Raw genomic sequence first — 17,168 nt, forward strand, 5'->3', positions numbered from 1 at the left:
GAATTTTCAGACCTCTAGTAAGTCCCCTTGTGAATTTCCAGACCTCTAGTAAGTCCCCTTGTGAATTTCCAGACCTCTAGTAAGTCCCCCTTGTGAATTTCCAGACCTCTAGTAAGTCCACTTGAATACAAAATTACAGCCATCTAAAAATGCTTTCATAGCAAATAAACCTTTCAAGATTGTTGAAAATGAAATATTACATTTTTTTTCTAAAAAGGCCATGTCTCAAAAACCCCATGGAATGGTGAGATATAACTTTCAAGCCTTCCTCATACAGGTTAATGTATTTGTAAGATTGTTTTCAGAAGGAAAAAAAAGGGCGTCGCTACAACAGCCAGCTGATATGACATGGAATGACAGAGCTGTCTTAAAATTTACTTGTTCCAATAAACAGATTTGTGATGGCAGCCACTGTGGGAGGGCGTCAGTTTCCGTGGGTGACCAAGTCCAGCAAGAAAGAAGGGAAAACCGAAGCAGCCCAGGCTGCGTTACAGTTGCTGATTAGCGAGGGCTCGTACAGCTTGACGCCAGAATCGTCTGTGGTGAGTTTACAGCCTGTAATATTAACATATGTGGAGAACATTGGCCTGTTCCATAATTTACATCAGAAGTCCATTACCTAGAAGTAGGCAACTTTTCTGTAAGCTAGTCTCCACGATCGCATGATGTGACGTATCTGCGCAGCCATGTATTTTTCTTTCTCTCTACTGCGCAGCAAATATTTGAGAAGAGGCTAATACATGATGAGTTCCAAACACTGCTGTGTTGAAATGGACTTAAAACGTTATGACAGTGGAAAGTTCTGAAAAAGGACAATAATGTTTTTGATGGCAATTGTTTTATAGTTGCTTGGAAATATAAAAATACCCAATGGGTATTTAACTGCATAGCAACAATGATCAGCAAAATCGTCGTCTTTAAATACAGAGTTTCAGTTTCAAAGTGTGGCCAGTTCTTGTAGCAGCCATTTACAATTAGATTTACCATGATTCAGTTCACAATTTCCACCCGAGAGGTTGGCATGTTTCTCCACCAGATGGCGCGAGCTTCTACAGATGACGTAACATGTGTACTGTGCCGTGGAGACTAGCAGTAGGGAAGTTGAATACATTCTCAGTCCATCTAAACATATTCATATCTTTACTTTTCCAAAAAAACTAAGAGAAAAATGAATTCTTTGCTTTCTGTCTTAAAAATTAGAGGCGTACATGGTAAGGTCTGGCAGCAACCTCCAGATGGTCGTGGGTTTCCCTCGGGCTCTGCACGGTTTCCTCCCACCATAATGCTGGCCGTCGTCATATAAGTGACATATTCTTGAGTACGGCCTATCTGAGTGAAGCCAAATAGAAAAAAGGAAGATTTTCTCATAGATTGAAACGATGGTGTTACTGTTATGGGCACAAACATCTACATAACCCTAGGGCTCGTAAACATCTCGTCCAAAACAAAATCATAGTAATGTTCCTCCGAGCCAAAATAAAGCACAGAAATGTTCAATCGGTAAAGAAAGTTAAACAGTCACACTACCAACCATCAGTATAGAAGAGGATCACAGTCCCTATCTGTTCCCTCAAACTTAACTTCAATAAAAAAATAAATATATAAAAATTGTTGAGCTACCTTTCCAGTGAAACCAGTTCAGTTCAGCACAGGAAGACTAAGGCAACCTCCTCCACGGAATCACAAGCACCAATCAAAAAATTAAACAAATAAAAATTAGAAGAATTAGGGTATATTCCCCATCATTGGTTAGTGGCATCTGCAAGCGTGACTACGATCAAGGTATGTATACGTACTGGGTGAGCAGAGCTCAAGTAAAGCTTGGGTTTATGAGCTGTGTGCTTGCACAGTTTGCATATATACCTTGATTGTAGTCTTCCCACCGGTAGATGCCACTTTACCTGATGATGGGGAAAATATTCTCAGAAAGCTAGTAATATGGGATCATGTTGTACAAAGTGGGGTTTTTTTTTTGCGTCATTATTTCTCACGAGTTTCATAGTGAAGCCTCTCCATATCGGCATATTTTCATGGGGAATTAGTGAAAAAGTTGGTGGGGGCTCCATGGCTCAGTCAGTAAGCGCTAGCGCAGCGTAGTAACCCAGAAGCCTCTCACCAATGCAGCCGCTGTGAGTTCAAGTCCAGTTCATACTGGCTTCCTCTCCGGCCGTACGTGGGAAGGTCTGCCAGTAACCTGTGGATGGTCGTGGGTTTCCCCCGGTTTCCCCTGCCCGGTTTCCACCGACCATAATACTGGCCGCCGTCGTATAAGTGAAATATTCTTGAGTGCAGCATAAAACACCAATCAAATTAGTAAATAATTAGTGAAAAAGTTCTGGATCAGCATGAATGTGATTTATATGAGTAATTAGTATTCTACAGTAATGAGGAGTTTTGGGGTCACCTTACTCAAAGTACAAAAAAGTAATACATGTAAATTATTTGTAAATGTTTTCTTTTTTTTTTTTTTTTGACATTTTCTAGCCTACAGAAATTACAGGCAACATGACACATTTTGACAAAATGGCTGCCTTGAGTCACCAGGCCTTCAACAGTCTAGCTGCAAAAGTCTTTGAGAGTTTTGTGGGGCGTAAAGTTATAGCGGCCATGATTCTGAAACGAGGAGAAGAGGATGATGGGACAGTCATCAGTGTAGGCTCCGGTATGTTTTGTGAATTTGGATTCCTGTTTGTGCGTATATGTATGTATGCTGCGGGTTTTGAATCATACTTAACAATTTTTCAGTGCTATGACAAATGAGGAGTCATTAGGTGTGTTTATATGTAATTATTTATTTCCTTCTTTGGTGTTTTACACCAATATTTCACTTATACGAAGGCGACCATGCAAGCATGCAATGAAATTATTTACAAAGGATCAGAAAACAAATGTAACATACGTGATCAGATCACAGACAGAACATTCAGATTTTGTTCTTTTGCACATGGCATGTACACTACATGAACACGACACGTACACTGTACATACACGGCGTGTACACTGCATGTACACATAATTTGTATCCTGCATCATAGAATATCAAAATGTTCACTTCAGTACCCAACATTTCTCACAAGTTTTTGCACCATAATGCTTGCTGCCGAACTAGGGTATTTGACGGCGGCCGGCAGTATGGTGGGAGGAAACCGGGCAGAGCCCGGCGGGGAAAACCATGACCTTTCCATCTTTGCAGAGAGCATGAGCTGGACTTGAACTCACAGGCTCCTTAAGTACATTTCTTTTTAAATTAATTTTTTTTTTTCATGATAATGTTATTTTTCAGTTTATTGTCGTTGTCCTCAGGTAATCGGTGTATCACAGGTGACAAACTAAGCCTTGAGGGGAACACTGTCAATGATAGTCATGCTGAGATCATAACACGGCGGGGGCTGCTCAGGTAAGCTCACTAAATTTTGCTACAGTAACTCCAATTCCCAGAGGAAATGGGTGGAAACATTACATGAGAAAGGATTTACAGTGAATAGAACTGTGCCAGAATTACCTCCCTTGAGGTTACTCTCCTGTTTAAGAGGTGCGTTTTTTACGAGGAGGCTGCAGTTAGGTGGGACCTCTGAAAAGGGGTTGCATTAATAGTTTGAGAAAAAGCCGCATAATCTAATCGGACACCTAGCATTCGATTGTCAACTTGATTTTAATGTTGTAAACTTATTAAACCTCATGAAATTTTTTAATCAATTCGTATGTAATTTGAAAATCCTGGCTCTAATCACATGTATATACAAAAGGCAGCTTTGGTCAACTGTGTCAGTTGTGTACATGTATGTATTCTGCCTAAGCTGCAAATCATCGACTGTGTTTAAGAGGTTGTGAGATTTCAGGGACTGTCAAAGGCTGACATCTGGTTTTTTCACAGTGTGTTGCCTAGAAAATATTTGTCACAGTTGTGACAAACTTACATACTGCATGCTTTAATGGGTGAGGTTCCACTTGTCCCACACCCTAAAAACTAATCTTACCTCCTAGTTTGCTGACGTGTATCAAGGGAGGTAAGTTAGAGCAGGTCTACTGCGCTGTTAAGCCCCTATAACAAAAAAGTCATGACAAAAACTTATCTTTGACTGTTACTGTAGACTTAACTTGATGTGATTTGATAATATGGCTTGTTTAAAGTATGCGGATATGTCGTTGTATGGGAGTTATGTTGAGATTTTGAAAGTTTTAGCGTCATTAGTGGCTATACTTCAGCGATGGATGAGTGGTGTCAAGCTCATGTTTGATGTCACAAAAGTGGAAATGGCAGAAAATTTTGATTTCTGTATCAACCCCAAAACTTTTTTTTTAATCCACAAAGCAATTTTAATTTTCACAATTGAGGAAGGCAACCCAGGTTATCTCAACCATTATCATTAAACTGGCTATTAAGATACAGATGTTTAAAAACTGGTGTAGCTGTTTGAAATTAGCTCCCCTGTACAGGCTAAAACAGATTTTAGTACCTCAGTAGGTAGTTCGGATAAAACAAGGCTTCAGTATGATTCTCAGACAGGGGTTTGCAAGGTTCGCATTTTCATTGGTCGAAGGATTCTCCATGGCAACAATGTCGAGCCGTTGACAGTGTTGTCTGATGTAATCTAACATGAAGTTTTACTGTCGACCACTTTCCCTTCACGAGTATGACGTAGCTTACACCATATGGAAAAATTCGCTAGTATTGCATGGAAGAACAGTAAAAAAAAATTATTTATTTATTCAATAGGTGTTTTATGTTGTACTCAAGGACATTTTACTTTTACGATGGTGGCAAGCACTATCTTAGGAGGAAACCGAGTACAGCCCGAAGGAAACCCATGATTGTCCTCAGGTTGCTGGTAGACCTTTCCAAGTATGGTTAAAGAGGAAACCAGCTGAGGCCCCCAAAAAATAGAAAAAAAAAAAAAACAATGAACCTGAAGATCTAGCCACAAGAAATTCAATTCCCAGAATCTAAAACTTTTAGCCTGTTCAAATACTTCAAATATAAAGTATTTTGTCTCCACAGGTTTCTATACCAGCAGTTGTTGTTGTACACACCCGGGGAGCCCCATGAACTCTTTGAGGTGGCGCCCTCTGGGAAACTCAAGGTCAAAGACGGGATAACTTTTCATCTGTACATATCAACAGCACCTTGTGGAGATGGAGCTCTTTTTTCACCAAGGTTGGATTTTTAAGATTGTAACCTCAGTTACTGATTTTACAGATATGTGTAACATTGGTTTTAAATTTGGGCTCCTTTAGATGTTAAAGATGGAATCTCAGTAGAGGATTTTCAAGTTCGAACTCTTCCATGGCTGAAGGTAAAAAAAGCCCTGTTGTACCCTGTGACCTGTCAGAAATGTTAGGGAACTGTTTTTGTTTACATTTACTGTGACATGGGTGATGGAAAACAGGTTTCACAAAAAGTTATTAAAATTATACAATTGATGGAGAAAATTTAGCAGGTGAATGTTTCTGAAGGAAAGAAGTGTTATTTGAGCCTCAGGAACATGTGGTCAGTAAGTTAGTGTCATCAAACATTGTTTAACATTTTTGACAAGTCACATCATAAAGGGGGACTTTTTTTTATGTATAGCCACAAAGGAGTGATCTCAAAAATCTGATGTTTGTAGTGTCGAGTATTTGAAAAGTTGTGTATTTTGTATGGAAGTTAGGCAATGAAGACACAAAACTGGCTGGTTTCTGTGAAGTGAAACAATAGGCCAATTTATTTATTGGTTTTTATAATATATAATATAGTATATATATAATATATATATATATATATATATATAATATAATATTATATAGATATAAAGCTGTTGTCAAAAACTTGGGATGTCTCTACCTCAAACCCTGATATCTGTTGACAGGTATGTTGGGAGTTTGGACTTACCAGTCTCTATACTTTTTGGATTATTTAAATTTTTTAAGCATTTTATTGTCACGTGACAAAAAAATATCATAACATTTTTTTTTAAGAATTTTTTTTTTCTAAAATGATATAAAAAGAAACACTTCATTGTAACTTGTAGTATGTGGTGAATCGAACATTCCGGTGGAGACCATGATATACTTTTGTCAGACGTCAGACATCCAACAAGGCCGCTAGTACAGGTTATCTGTGCCCTTGTTACTCTCTCCTCAAGTCAGACGTCCAACATGGCCGCTTGGACAGGTTTTCTCTACCCTTGTTACTCTCTCCCCTTGTTACTCTCTCCTCAAGTCAGACGTCCAACAAGGCCGCTAGTACAGGTTATCTGTGCCCTTGTTACTCTCACCTCAGTCAGACATCCAACATGGCTGCTAGTACAGGTTATCTGTACCCTTGTTACTCTCTCCTCAAGTCAGACGTCCAACATGGCCGCTTGGACAGGTTATCTGTGCCCTTGTTACTCTCTCCTCAAGGCAGACGTCCAACATGGCCGTTCGGACAGGTTATCTCTACCCTTATTACTCTCTCCTCAAGGCAGACGTCCAACATGGCCGCTAGTACAGGTTATCTGTACCCTTGTTACTCTCTACTCAAGTCAGACGTCCAACATGGCCGCTAGTACAGGTTATCTGTACCCTTGTTACTCTCTCCTCAAGGCAGACGTCCAACATGGCCGCTAGTACAGGTTGTCTTTACCCTTGTTACTCCCTCCTCAAGTCAGACATCCAACATGGCCGCTAGTACAGGTTATCTGTACCCTTGTTACTCTCTCCTCAAGTCAGACGTCCAACATGGCCGCTAGTACAGGTTATCTATACCCTTGTTACTCTCTCCTCAAGTCAGACGTCCAACATGGCCACTAGTACAGGTTATCTGTACCCTTGTTACTCTCTCCTCAAGGCAGACGTCCAACATGGCCACTAGTACAGGTTATCTGTACCCTTGTTACTCTCTCCTCAAGGCAGACGTCCAACATGGCCACTAGTACAGGTTATCTGTCTTTTTGTTACTCTCTCCTCAAGTCAGACATCCAACATGGCCGCTAGTACAGGTTATCTGTACCCTTGTTACTCTCTCCTCAAGTCAGACATCCAACATGGCTGCTAGTACAGGTTATCTGTACCCTTGTTACTCTCTCCTCAAGTCAGACATCCAACATGGCCACTAGTACAGGTTATCTATACCCTTGTTACTCTCTCCTCAAGGCAGACGTCCAACATGGCCGCTAGTACAGGTTATCTGTCTTCTTGTTACTCTCTCCTCAAGTCAGACATCCAACATGGCCGCTAGTACAGGTTATCTGTACCCTTGTTACTCTCTCCTCAAGGCAGACGTCCAACATGGCCGCTAGTACAGGTTATCTGTCTTCTTGTTACTCTCTCCTCAAGTCAGACATCCAACATGGCCGCTAGTACAGGTTATCTGTACCCTTGTTACTCTCTCCTCAAGTCAGACATCCAACATGGCTGCTAGTACAGGTTATCTGTGCCCTTGTTACTCTCTCCTCAGGCAGACATCCAACATGGCTGCTAGTACAGGTTATCTGTACCCTTGTTACTCTCTCCTCAAGTCAGACATCCAACATGGCTGCTAGTACAGGTTGTCTTTACCCTTGTTACTCTCTCCTCAAGTCAGACGTCCAACATGGCTGCTAGTACAGGTTCTCTGTACCCTTGTTACTCCCTCCTCAAGTCAGACATCCAACATGGCCGCTAGTACAGGTTATCTATACCCTTGTTACTCTCTCCTCAAGTCAGACATCCAACATGGCCGCTAGTACAGGTTATCTGTACCCTTGTTACTCCCTCCTCAAGTCAGACATCCAATATGGCCGCTAGTACAGGTTATCTGTACCCTTGTTACTCTCTCCTCAAGTCAGACATCCAACATGGCTGCTAGTACAGGTTATCTGTACCCTTGTTACTCTCTCCTCAAGTCAGACATCCAACATGGCTGCTAGTACAGGTTATCTGTACCCTTGTTACTCTCTCCTCAAGGCAGACGTCCAACATGGCCGCTAGTACAGGTTGTCTTTACCCTTGTTACTCCCTCCTCAAGTCAGACATCCAACATGGCCGCTAGTACAGGTTATCTGTACCCTTGTTACTCTCTCCTCAAGTCAGACGTCCAACATGGCCGCTAGTACAGGTTATCTGTAGCCTTGTTACTCTCTCCTCAAGTCAGACGTCCAACATGGCCGCTAGTACAGGTTATCTGTAGCCTTGTTACTCTCTCCTCAAGTCAGACGTCCAACATGGCCACTAGTACAGGTTATCTGTACCCTTGTTACTCTCTCCTCAAGGCAGACGTCCAACATGGCCACTAGTACAGGTTATCTGTACCCTTGTTACTCTCTCCTCAAGGCAGATGTCCAACATGGCCACTAGTACAGGTTATCTGTCTTTTTGTTACTCTCTCCTCAAGTCAGACATCCAACATGGCCGCTAGTACAGGTTATCTGTACCCTTGTTACTCTCTCCTCAAGTCAGACATCCAACATGGCTGCTAGTACAGGTTATCTGTACCCTTGTTACTCTCTCCTCAAGTCAGACATCCAACATGGCCACTAGTACAGGTTATCTATACCCTTGTTACTCTCTCCTCAAGGCAGACGTCCAACATGGCCGCTAGTACAGGTTATCTGTCTTCTTGTTACTCTCTCCTCAAGTCAGACATCCAACATGGCCGCTAGTACAGGTTATCTGTACCCTTGTTACTCTCTCCTCAAGTCAGACATCCAACATGGCTGCTAGTACAGGTTATCTGTGCCCTTGTTACTCTCTCCTCAGGCAGACATCCAACATGGCTGCTAGTACAGGTTATCTGTACCCTTGTTACTCTCTCCTCAAGTCAGACATCCAACATGGCTGCTAGTACAGGTTGTCTTTACCCTTGTTACTCCCTCCTCAAGTCAGACATCCAACATGGCCGCTAGTACAGGTTATCTGTGCCCTTGTTACTCTCTCCTCAAGTCAGACGTCCAACATGGCAGCTAGTACAGGTTATCTATACCCTTGTTACTCTCTCCTCAAGTCAGACGTCCAACATGGCCACTAGTACAGGTTATCTGTACCCTTGTTACTCTCTCCTCAAGTCAGACGTCCAACATGGCCACTAGTACAGGTTATCTGTACCCTTGTTACTCTCTCCTCAAGGCAGACGTCCAACATGGCCACTAGTACAGGTTATCTGTCTTCTTGTTACTCTCTCCTCAAGTCAGACATCCAACATGGCCGCTAGTACAGGTTATCTGTACCCTTGTTACTCTCTCCTCAAGTCAGACATCCAACATGGCTGCTAGTACAGGTTATCTGTACCCTTGTTACTCTCTCCTCAAGTCAGACATCCAACATGGCTGCTAGTACAGGTTGTCTTTACCCTTGTTACTCCCTCCTCAAGTCAGACATCCAACATGGCCGCTAGTACAGGTTATCTGTACCCTTGTTACTCTCTCCTCAAGTCAGACGTCCAACATGGCCGCTAGTACAGGTTATCTATACCCTTGTTACTCTCTCCTCAAGTCAGACGTCCAACATGGCCACTAGTACAGGTTATCTGTACCCTTGTTACTCTCTCCTCAAGGCAGACGTCCAACATGGCCACTAGTACAGGTTATCTGTACCCTTGTTACTCTCTCCTCAAGGCAGACGTCCAACATGGCCACTAGTACAGGTTATCTGTCTTCTTGTTACTCTCTCCTCAAGTCAGACATCCAACATGGCCGCTAGTACAGGTTATCTGTACCCTTGTTACTCTCTCCTCAAGTCAGACATCCAACATGGCTGCTAGTACAGGTTATCTGTACCCTTGTTACTCTCTCCTCAGTCAGACGTCCAACATGGCTGCTAGTACAGGTTATCTGTACCCTTGTTACTCTCTCCTGAAGTCAGACATCCAACATGGCTGCTAGTACAAGTTATCTCTATCCTTGTTACTCTCTCCTCAAGTCAGACATCCAACATGGCTGCTAGTACAAGTTATCTCTGTCCTTGTTACTCTCTCCTCAAGTCAGACATCCAACATGGCTGCTAGTACAAGTTATCTCTACCCTTGTTACTCTCTCCTCAAGTCAGACGTCCAACATGGCTGCTAGTACAGGTTATCTGTACCCTTGTTACTCTCTCCTCAAGTCAGACATCCAACATGGCTGCTAGTACAAGTTATCTCTATCCTTGTTACTCTCTCCTCAAGTCAGACATCCAACATGGCTGCTAGTACAAGTTATCTCTACCCTTGTTACTCTCTCCTCAAGTCAGACGTCCAACATGGCTGCTAGTACAGGTTATCTGTACCCTTGTTACTCTCTCCTCAAGTCAGACATCCAACATGGCTGCTAGTACAGGTTATCTGTACCCTTGTTACTCCCTCCTCAGTCAGACGTCCAACATGGCCGCTAGTACAGGTTATCTATACCCTTGTTACTCTCTCCTCAAGGCAGACATCCAACATGGCTGCTAGTACAGGTTATCTGTGCCCTTGTTACTCTCTCCTCAGGCAGACATCCAACATGGCTGCTAGTACAGGTTATCTGTGCCCTTGTTACTCTCTCCTCAGTCAGACGTCCAACATGGCTGCTAGTACAGGTTATCTGTACCCTTGTTACTCTCTCCTCAGGCAGACATCCAACATGGCTGCTAGTACAGGTTATCTGTGCCCTTGTTACTCTCTCCTCAAGGCAAGACGTCCAACATGGCTGCTAGTACAGGTTATCTGTGCCCTTGTTACTCTCTCCTCAAGGCAGACGTCCACATGGCCGCTAGTACAGGTTATCTGTCTTCTTGTTACTCTCTCCTCAAGTCAGACATCCAACATGGCTGCTAGTACAGGTTATCTGTGCCCTTGTTACTCTCTCCTCAAGGCAGACGTCCAACATGGCTGCTAGTACAGGTTATCTGTCTTCTTGTTACTCTCTCCTCAAGTCAGACATCCAACAATGGCTGCTAGTACAGGTTATCTGTCTTCTTGTTACTCTCTCCTCAAGTCAGACATCAACATGGCTGCTAGTACAGGTTATCTGTGCACCTTGTTACTCTCTCCTCAGGTCAGACGTCCAACATGGCCGCTAGTACAGGTTATCTATACCCTTGTTACTCTCTCCTCAAGTCAGACATCCAACATGGCCACTAGTTACAGGTTATCTATACCCTTGTTACTCTCTCCTCAAGGCAGACGTCCAACATGGGCCGCTAGTACAGGTTATCTGTCTTCTTGTTACTCTCTCCTCAAGTCAGACATCCAACATGGCCGCTAGTACAGGTTATCTGTACCCTTGTTACTCTCTCCTCAAGTCAGACATCCAACATGGCTGCTAGTACAGGTTATCTGTGCCCTTGTTACTCTCTCCTCAGGCAGACATCCAACATGGCTGCTAGTACAGGTTATCTGTACCCTTGTTACTCTCTCCTCAAGTCAAGACATCCAACATGGCTGCTAGTACAGGTTGTCTTTACCCTTGTTACTCCCTCCTCAAGTCAGACATCCAACATGGCCGCTAGTACAGGGTTTATCTGTGCCCTTGTTACTCTCTCCTCAAGTCAGACGTCCAACATGGCAGCTAGTACAGGTTATCTATACCCTTGTTACTCTCTCCTCAAGTCAGACGTCCCAACATGGCCACTAGTACAGGTTATCTGTACCCTTGTTACTCTCTCCTCAAGTCAGACGTCCAACATGGCCACTAGTACAGGTTATCTGTACCCTTGTTACTCTCTCCTCAAGGCAGACGTCCAACATGGCCACTAGTACAGGTTATCTGTCTTCTTGTTACTCTCTCCTCAAGTCAGACATCCAACATGGCCGCTAGTACAGGTTATCTGTACCCTTGTTACTCTCTCCTCAAGTCAGACATCCAACATGGCTGCTAGTACAGGTTATCTGTACCCTTGTTACTCTCTCCTCAAGTCAGGACATCCAACATGGCTGCTAGTACAGGTTGTCTTTACCCTTGTTACTCCCTCCTCAAGTCAGACATCCAACATGGCCGCTAGTACAGGTTATCTGTACCCTTGTTACTCTCTCCTCAAGTCAGACGTCCAACATGGCCGCTAGTACAGGTTATCTATACCCTTGTTACTCTCTCCTCAAGTCAGACGTCCAACATGGCCACTAGTACAGGTTATCTGTACCCTTGTTACTCTCTCCTCAAGGCAGACGTCCAACATGGCCACTAGTACAGGTTATCTGTACCCTTGTTACTCTCTCCTCAAGGCAGACGTCCAACATGGCACTAGTACAGGTATCTGTCTTCTTGTTACTCTCTCTCAAGTCAGCAACATGGCCGCTAGTACAGGTTATCTGTACCCTTGTTACTCTCTCCTCAAGTCAGACATCCAACATGGCTGCTAGTACAGGTTATCTGTACCCTTGTTACTCTCTCCTCAGTCAGACGTCCAACATGGCTGCTAGTACAGGTTATCTGTACCCTTGTTACTCTCTCTGAAGTCAGACATCCAACATGGCTGCTAGTACAAGTTATCTCTATCCTTGTTACTCTCTCCTCAAGTCAGACATCCAACATGGCTGCTAGTACAAGTTATCTCTGTCCTTGTTACTCTCTCCTCAAGTCAGACATCCAACATGGCTGCTAGTACAAGTTATCTCTACCCTTGTTACTCTCTCCTCAAGTCAGACGTCCAACATGGCTGCTAGTACAGGTTATCTGTACCCTTGTTACTCTCTCCTCAAGTCAGACATCCAACATGGCTGCTAGTACAAGTTATCTCTATCCTTGTTACTCTCTCCTCAAGTCAGACATCCAACATGGCTGCTAGTACAAGTTATCTCTACCCTTGTTACTCTCTCCTCAAGTCAGACGTCCAACATGGCTGCTAGTACAGGTTATCTGTACCCTTGTTACTCTCTCCTCAAGTCAGACATCCAACATGGCTGCTAGTACAGGTTATCTGTACCCTTGTTACTCCCTCCTCAGTCAGACGTCCAACATGGCCGCTAGTACAGGTTATCTATACCCTTGTTACTCTCTCCTCAAGGCAGACATCCAACATGGCTGCTAGTACAGGTTATCTGTGCCCTTGTTACTCTCTCCTCAGGCAGACATCCAACATGGCTGCTAGTACAGGTTATCTGTGCCCTTGTTACTCTCTCCTCAGTCAGACGTCCAACATGGCTGCTAGTACAGGTTATCTGTACCCTTGTTACTCTCTCCTCAGGCAGACATCCAACATGGCTGCTAGTACAGGTTATCTGTGCCCTTGTTACTCTCTCCTCAAGGCAGACGTCCAACATGGCTGCTAGTACAGGTTATCTGTGCCCTTGTTACTCTCTCCTCAAGGCAGACGTCCAACATGGCCGCTAGTACAGGTTATCTGTCTTCTTGTTACTCTCTCCTCAAGTCAGACATCCAACATGGCTGCTAGTACAGGTTATCTGTGCCCTTGTTACTCTCTCCTCAAGGCAGACGTCCAACATGGCTGCTAGTACAGGTTATCTGTCTTCTTGTTACTCTCTCCTCAAGTCAGACATCCAACATGGCTGCTAGTACAGGTTATCTGTCTTCTTGTTACTCTCTCCTCAAGTCAGACATCCAACATGGCTGCTAGTACAGGTTATCTGTGCCCTTGTTACTCTCTCCTCAGTCAGACGTCCAACATGGCCGCTAGTACAGGTTATCTATACCCTTGTTACTCTCTCCTCAAGTCAGACATCCAACATGGCTGCTAGTACAGGTTATCTGTGCCCTTGTTACTCTCTCCTCAGTCAGACGTCCAACATGGCTGCTAGTACAGGTTATCTGTACCCTTGTTACTCTCTCCTCAAGTCAGACATCCAACATGGCTGCTAGTACAAGTTATCTCTATCCTTGTTACTCTCTCCTCAAGTCAGACATCCAACATGGCCGCTAGTACAGGTTATCTGTCTTCTTGTTACTCTCTCCTCAAGTCAGACATCCAACATGGCTGCTAGTACAGGTTATCTGTCTTCTTGTTACTCTCTCCTCAAGTCAGACATCCAACATGGCTGCTAGTACAGGTTATCTGTGCCCTTGTTACTCGCACCTCAGTCAGACGTCCAACATGGCCGCTAGTACAGGTTATCTATACCCTTGTTACTCTATCCTCAAGTCAGACATCCAACATGGCTGCTAGTACAGGTTATCTGTGCCCTTGTTACTCTCTCCTCAGTCAGACGTCCAACATGGCTGCTAGTACAGGTTATCTGTACCCTTGTTACTCTCTCCTCAAGTCAGACATCCAACATGGCTGCTAGTACAAGTTATCTCTATCCTTGTTACTTTCTCCTCAAGTCAGACATCCAACATGGCTGCTAGTACAGGTTATCTGTGCCCTTGTTACTCCGTCCTCAAGTCAGACATCCAACATGGCTGCTAGTACAGGTTATCTATACCCTTGTTACCCTCTCCTCAAGTCAGACATCCAACATGGCTGCTAGTACAGGTTATCTGTACCCTTGTTACTCTCTCCTCAAGTCAGACATCCAACATGACTGCTAGTACAGGTTATCTGTACCTTTGTTACCCTCTCCTCAAGTCAGACGTCCAACATGGCTGCTAGTACAGGTTATCTGTACCCTTGTTACTCTCTCCTCAAGTCAGACATCCAACATGGCTGCTAGTACAGGTTATCTGTGCCCTTGTTACTCTCTCCTCAAGTCAGACATCCAACATGGCTGCTAGTACAGGTTATCTGTGCCCTTGTTACTCTCTCCTCAGTCAGACGTCCAACATGGCTGCTAGTACAGGTTATCTGTACCCTTGGTACTCTCTCCTCAAGTCAGACATCCAACATGGCTGCTAGTACAAGTTATCTCTATCCTTGTTACTCTCTCCTCAAGTCAGACATCCAACATGGCTGCTAGTACAGGTTATCTGTGCCCTTGTTACTCCGTCCTCAAGTCAGACATCCAACATGGCTGCTAGTACAGGTTATCTATACCCTTGTTACTCTCTCCTCAAGTCAGACATCCAACATGGCTGCTAGTACAGGTTATCTGTACCCTTGTTACTCTCTCCTCAAGTCAGACATCCAACATGGCTGCTAGTACAGGTTATCTGTACCTTTGTTACCCTCTCCTCAAGTCAGACGTCCAACATGGCTGCTAGTACAGGTTATCTGTACCCTTGTTACTCTCTCCTCAAGTCAGACATCCAACATGGCTGCTAGTACAGGTTATCTGTACCCTTATTACTCTCTCCTCAAGTCAGACGTCCAACATGGCTGCTAGTACAGGTTATCTGTAGCCTTGTTACTCTCTCCTGAAGTCAGACATCCAACATGGCTGCTAGTACAGGTTATCTGTACCTTTGTTACCCTCTCCTCAAGTCAGACATCCAACATGGCTGCTAGTACAGGTTATCTGTACCCTTGTTACTCTCTCCTCAAGTCAGACATCCAACATGGCTGCTAGTACAGGTTATCTGTACCCTTGTTACTCTCTCCTCAAGTCAGACATCCAACATGGCTGCTAGTACAGGTTATCTGTGCCCTTGTTACTCTCTCCTCAAGGCAGACGTCCAACATGACTGCTAGTACAGGTTATCTGTGCCCTTGTTACTCTCTCCTCAAGGCAGACGTCCAACATGGCCGCTAGTACAGGTTATCTGTCTTCTTGTTACTCTCTCCTCAAGTCAGACATCCAACATGGCTGCTAGTACAGGTTATCTGTGCCCTTGTTACTCTCTCCTCAAGGCAGACGTCCAACATGGCTGCTAGTACAGGTTATCTGTCTTCTTGTTACTCTCTCCTCAAGTCAGACATCCAACATGGCTGCTAGTACAGGTTATCTGTCTTCTTGTTACTCTCTCCTCAAGTCAGACATCCAACATGGCTGCTAGTACAGGTTATCTGTGCCCTTGTTACTCTCACCTCAGTCAGACGTCCAACATGGCCGCTAGTACAGGTTATCTATACCCTTGTTACTCTCTCCTCAAGTCAGACATCCAACATGGCTGCTAGTACAGGTTATCTGTGCCCTTGTTACTCTCTCCTCAGTCAGACGTCCAACATGGCTGCTAGTACAGGTTATCTGTACCCTTGTTACTCTCTCCTCAAGTCAGACATCCAACATGGCTGCTAGTACAAGTTATCTCTATCCTTGTTACTCTCTCCTCAAGTCAGACATCCAACATGGCTGCTAGTACAGGTTATCTGTCTTCTTGTTACTCTCTCCTCAAGTCAGACATCCAACATGGCTGCTAGTACAGGTTATCTGTCTTCTTGTTACTCTCTCCTCAAGTCAGACATCCAACATGGCCGCTAGTACAGGTTATCTGTGCCCTTGTTACTCTCACCTCAGTCAGACGTCCAACATGGCCGCTAGTACAGGTTATCTATACCCTTGTTACTCTCTCCTCAAGTCAGACATCCAACATGGCTGCTAGTACAGGTTATCTGTGCCCTTGTTACTCTCTCCTCAGTCAGACGTCCAACATGGCTGCTAGTACAGGTTATCTGTACCCTTGTTACTCTCTCCTCAAGTCAGACATCCAACATGGCTGCTAGTACAAGTTATCTCTATCCTTGTTACTCTCTCCTCAAGTCAGACATCCAACATGGCTGCTAGTACAGGTTATCTGTGCCCTTGTTACTCCGTCCTCAAGTCAGACATCCAACATGGCTGCTAGTACAGGTTATCTATACCCTTGTTACTCTCTCCTCAAGTCAGACATCCAACATGGCTGCTAGTACAGGTTATCTGTACCCTTGTTACTCTCTCCTCAAGTCAGACATCCAACATGGCTGCTAGTACAGGTTATCTGTACCTTTGTTACCCTCTCCTCAAGTCAGACGTCCAACATGGCTGCTAGTACAGGTTATCTGTACCCTTGTTACTCTCTCCTCAAGTCAGACATCCAACATGGCTGCTAGTACAGGTTATCTGTACCCTTATTACTCTCTCCTCAAGTCAGACGTCCAACATGGCTGCTAGTACAGGTTATCTGTAGTCTTGTTACTCTCTCCTGAAGTCAGACATCCAACATGGCTGCTAGTACAGGTTATCTGTACCTTTGTTACCCTCTCCTCAAGTCAGACATCCAACATGGCTGCTAGTACAGGTTATCTGTACCCTTGTTACTCTCTCCTCAAGTCAGACATCCAACATGGCTGCTAGTACAGGTTATCTGTACCCTTGTTACTCTCTCCTCAAGTCAGACATCCAACATGGCTGCTAGTACAGGTTATCTGTACCTTTGTTACCCTCTCCTCAAGTCAGACATCCAACATGGCTGCTAGTACAGGTTATCTGTACCTTTGTTACCCTCTCCTCAAGTCAGACATCCAAC

The 17,168-nt window shown here is 44.2% G+C and overlaps 1 protein-coding gene across 1 annotated transcript in view; it reads left to right on the forward strand.

The window, feature by feature from the left end:
* LOC135462814 (double-stranded RNA-specific adenosine deaminase-like) overlaps positions 1-17,168 on the forward strand; it is a 34,873-nt gene that overhangs the window by 13,083 nt on the left and 4,622 nt on the right. Inside the window, exons 4-7 of the mRNA XM_064740088.1 lie at positions 395-542; positions 2,485-2,662; positions 3,304-3,397; positions 5,000-5,155. Coding sequence (XP_064596158.1) covers positions 395-542; positions 2,485-2,662; positions 3,304-3,397; positions 5,000-5,155 — 576 coding nt within the window. The remainder of the gene's footprint in view (positions 1-394; positions 543-2,484; positions 2,663-3,303; positions 3,398-4,999; positions 5,156-17,168) is intronic.

Source organism: Liolophura sinensis, chromosome 2, assembly GCF_032854445.1.
Source record: "Liolophura sinensis isolate JHLJ2023 chromosome 2, CUHK_Ljap_v2, whole genome shotgun sequence".
NCBI lineage: Eukaryota > Metazoa > Mollusca > Polyplacophora > Chitonida > Chitonidae > Liolophura > Liolophura sinensis.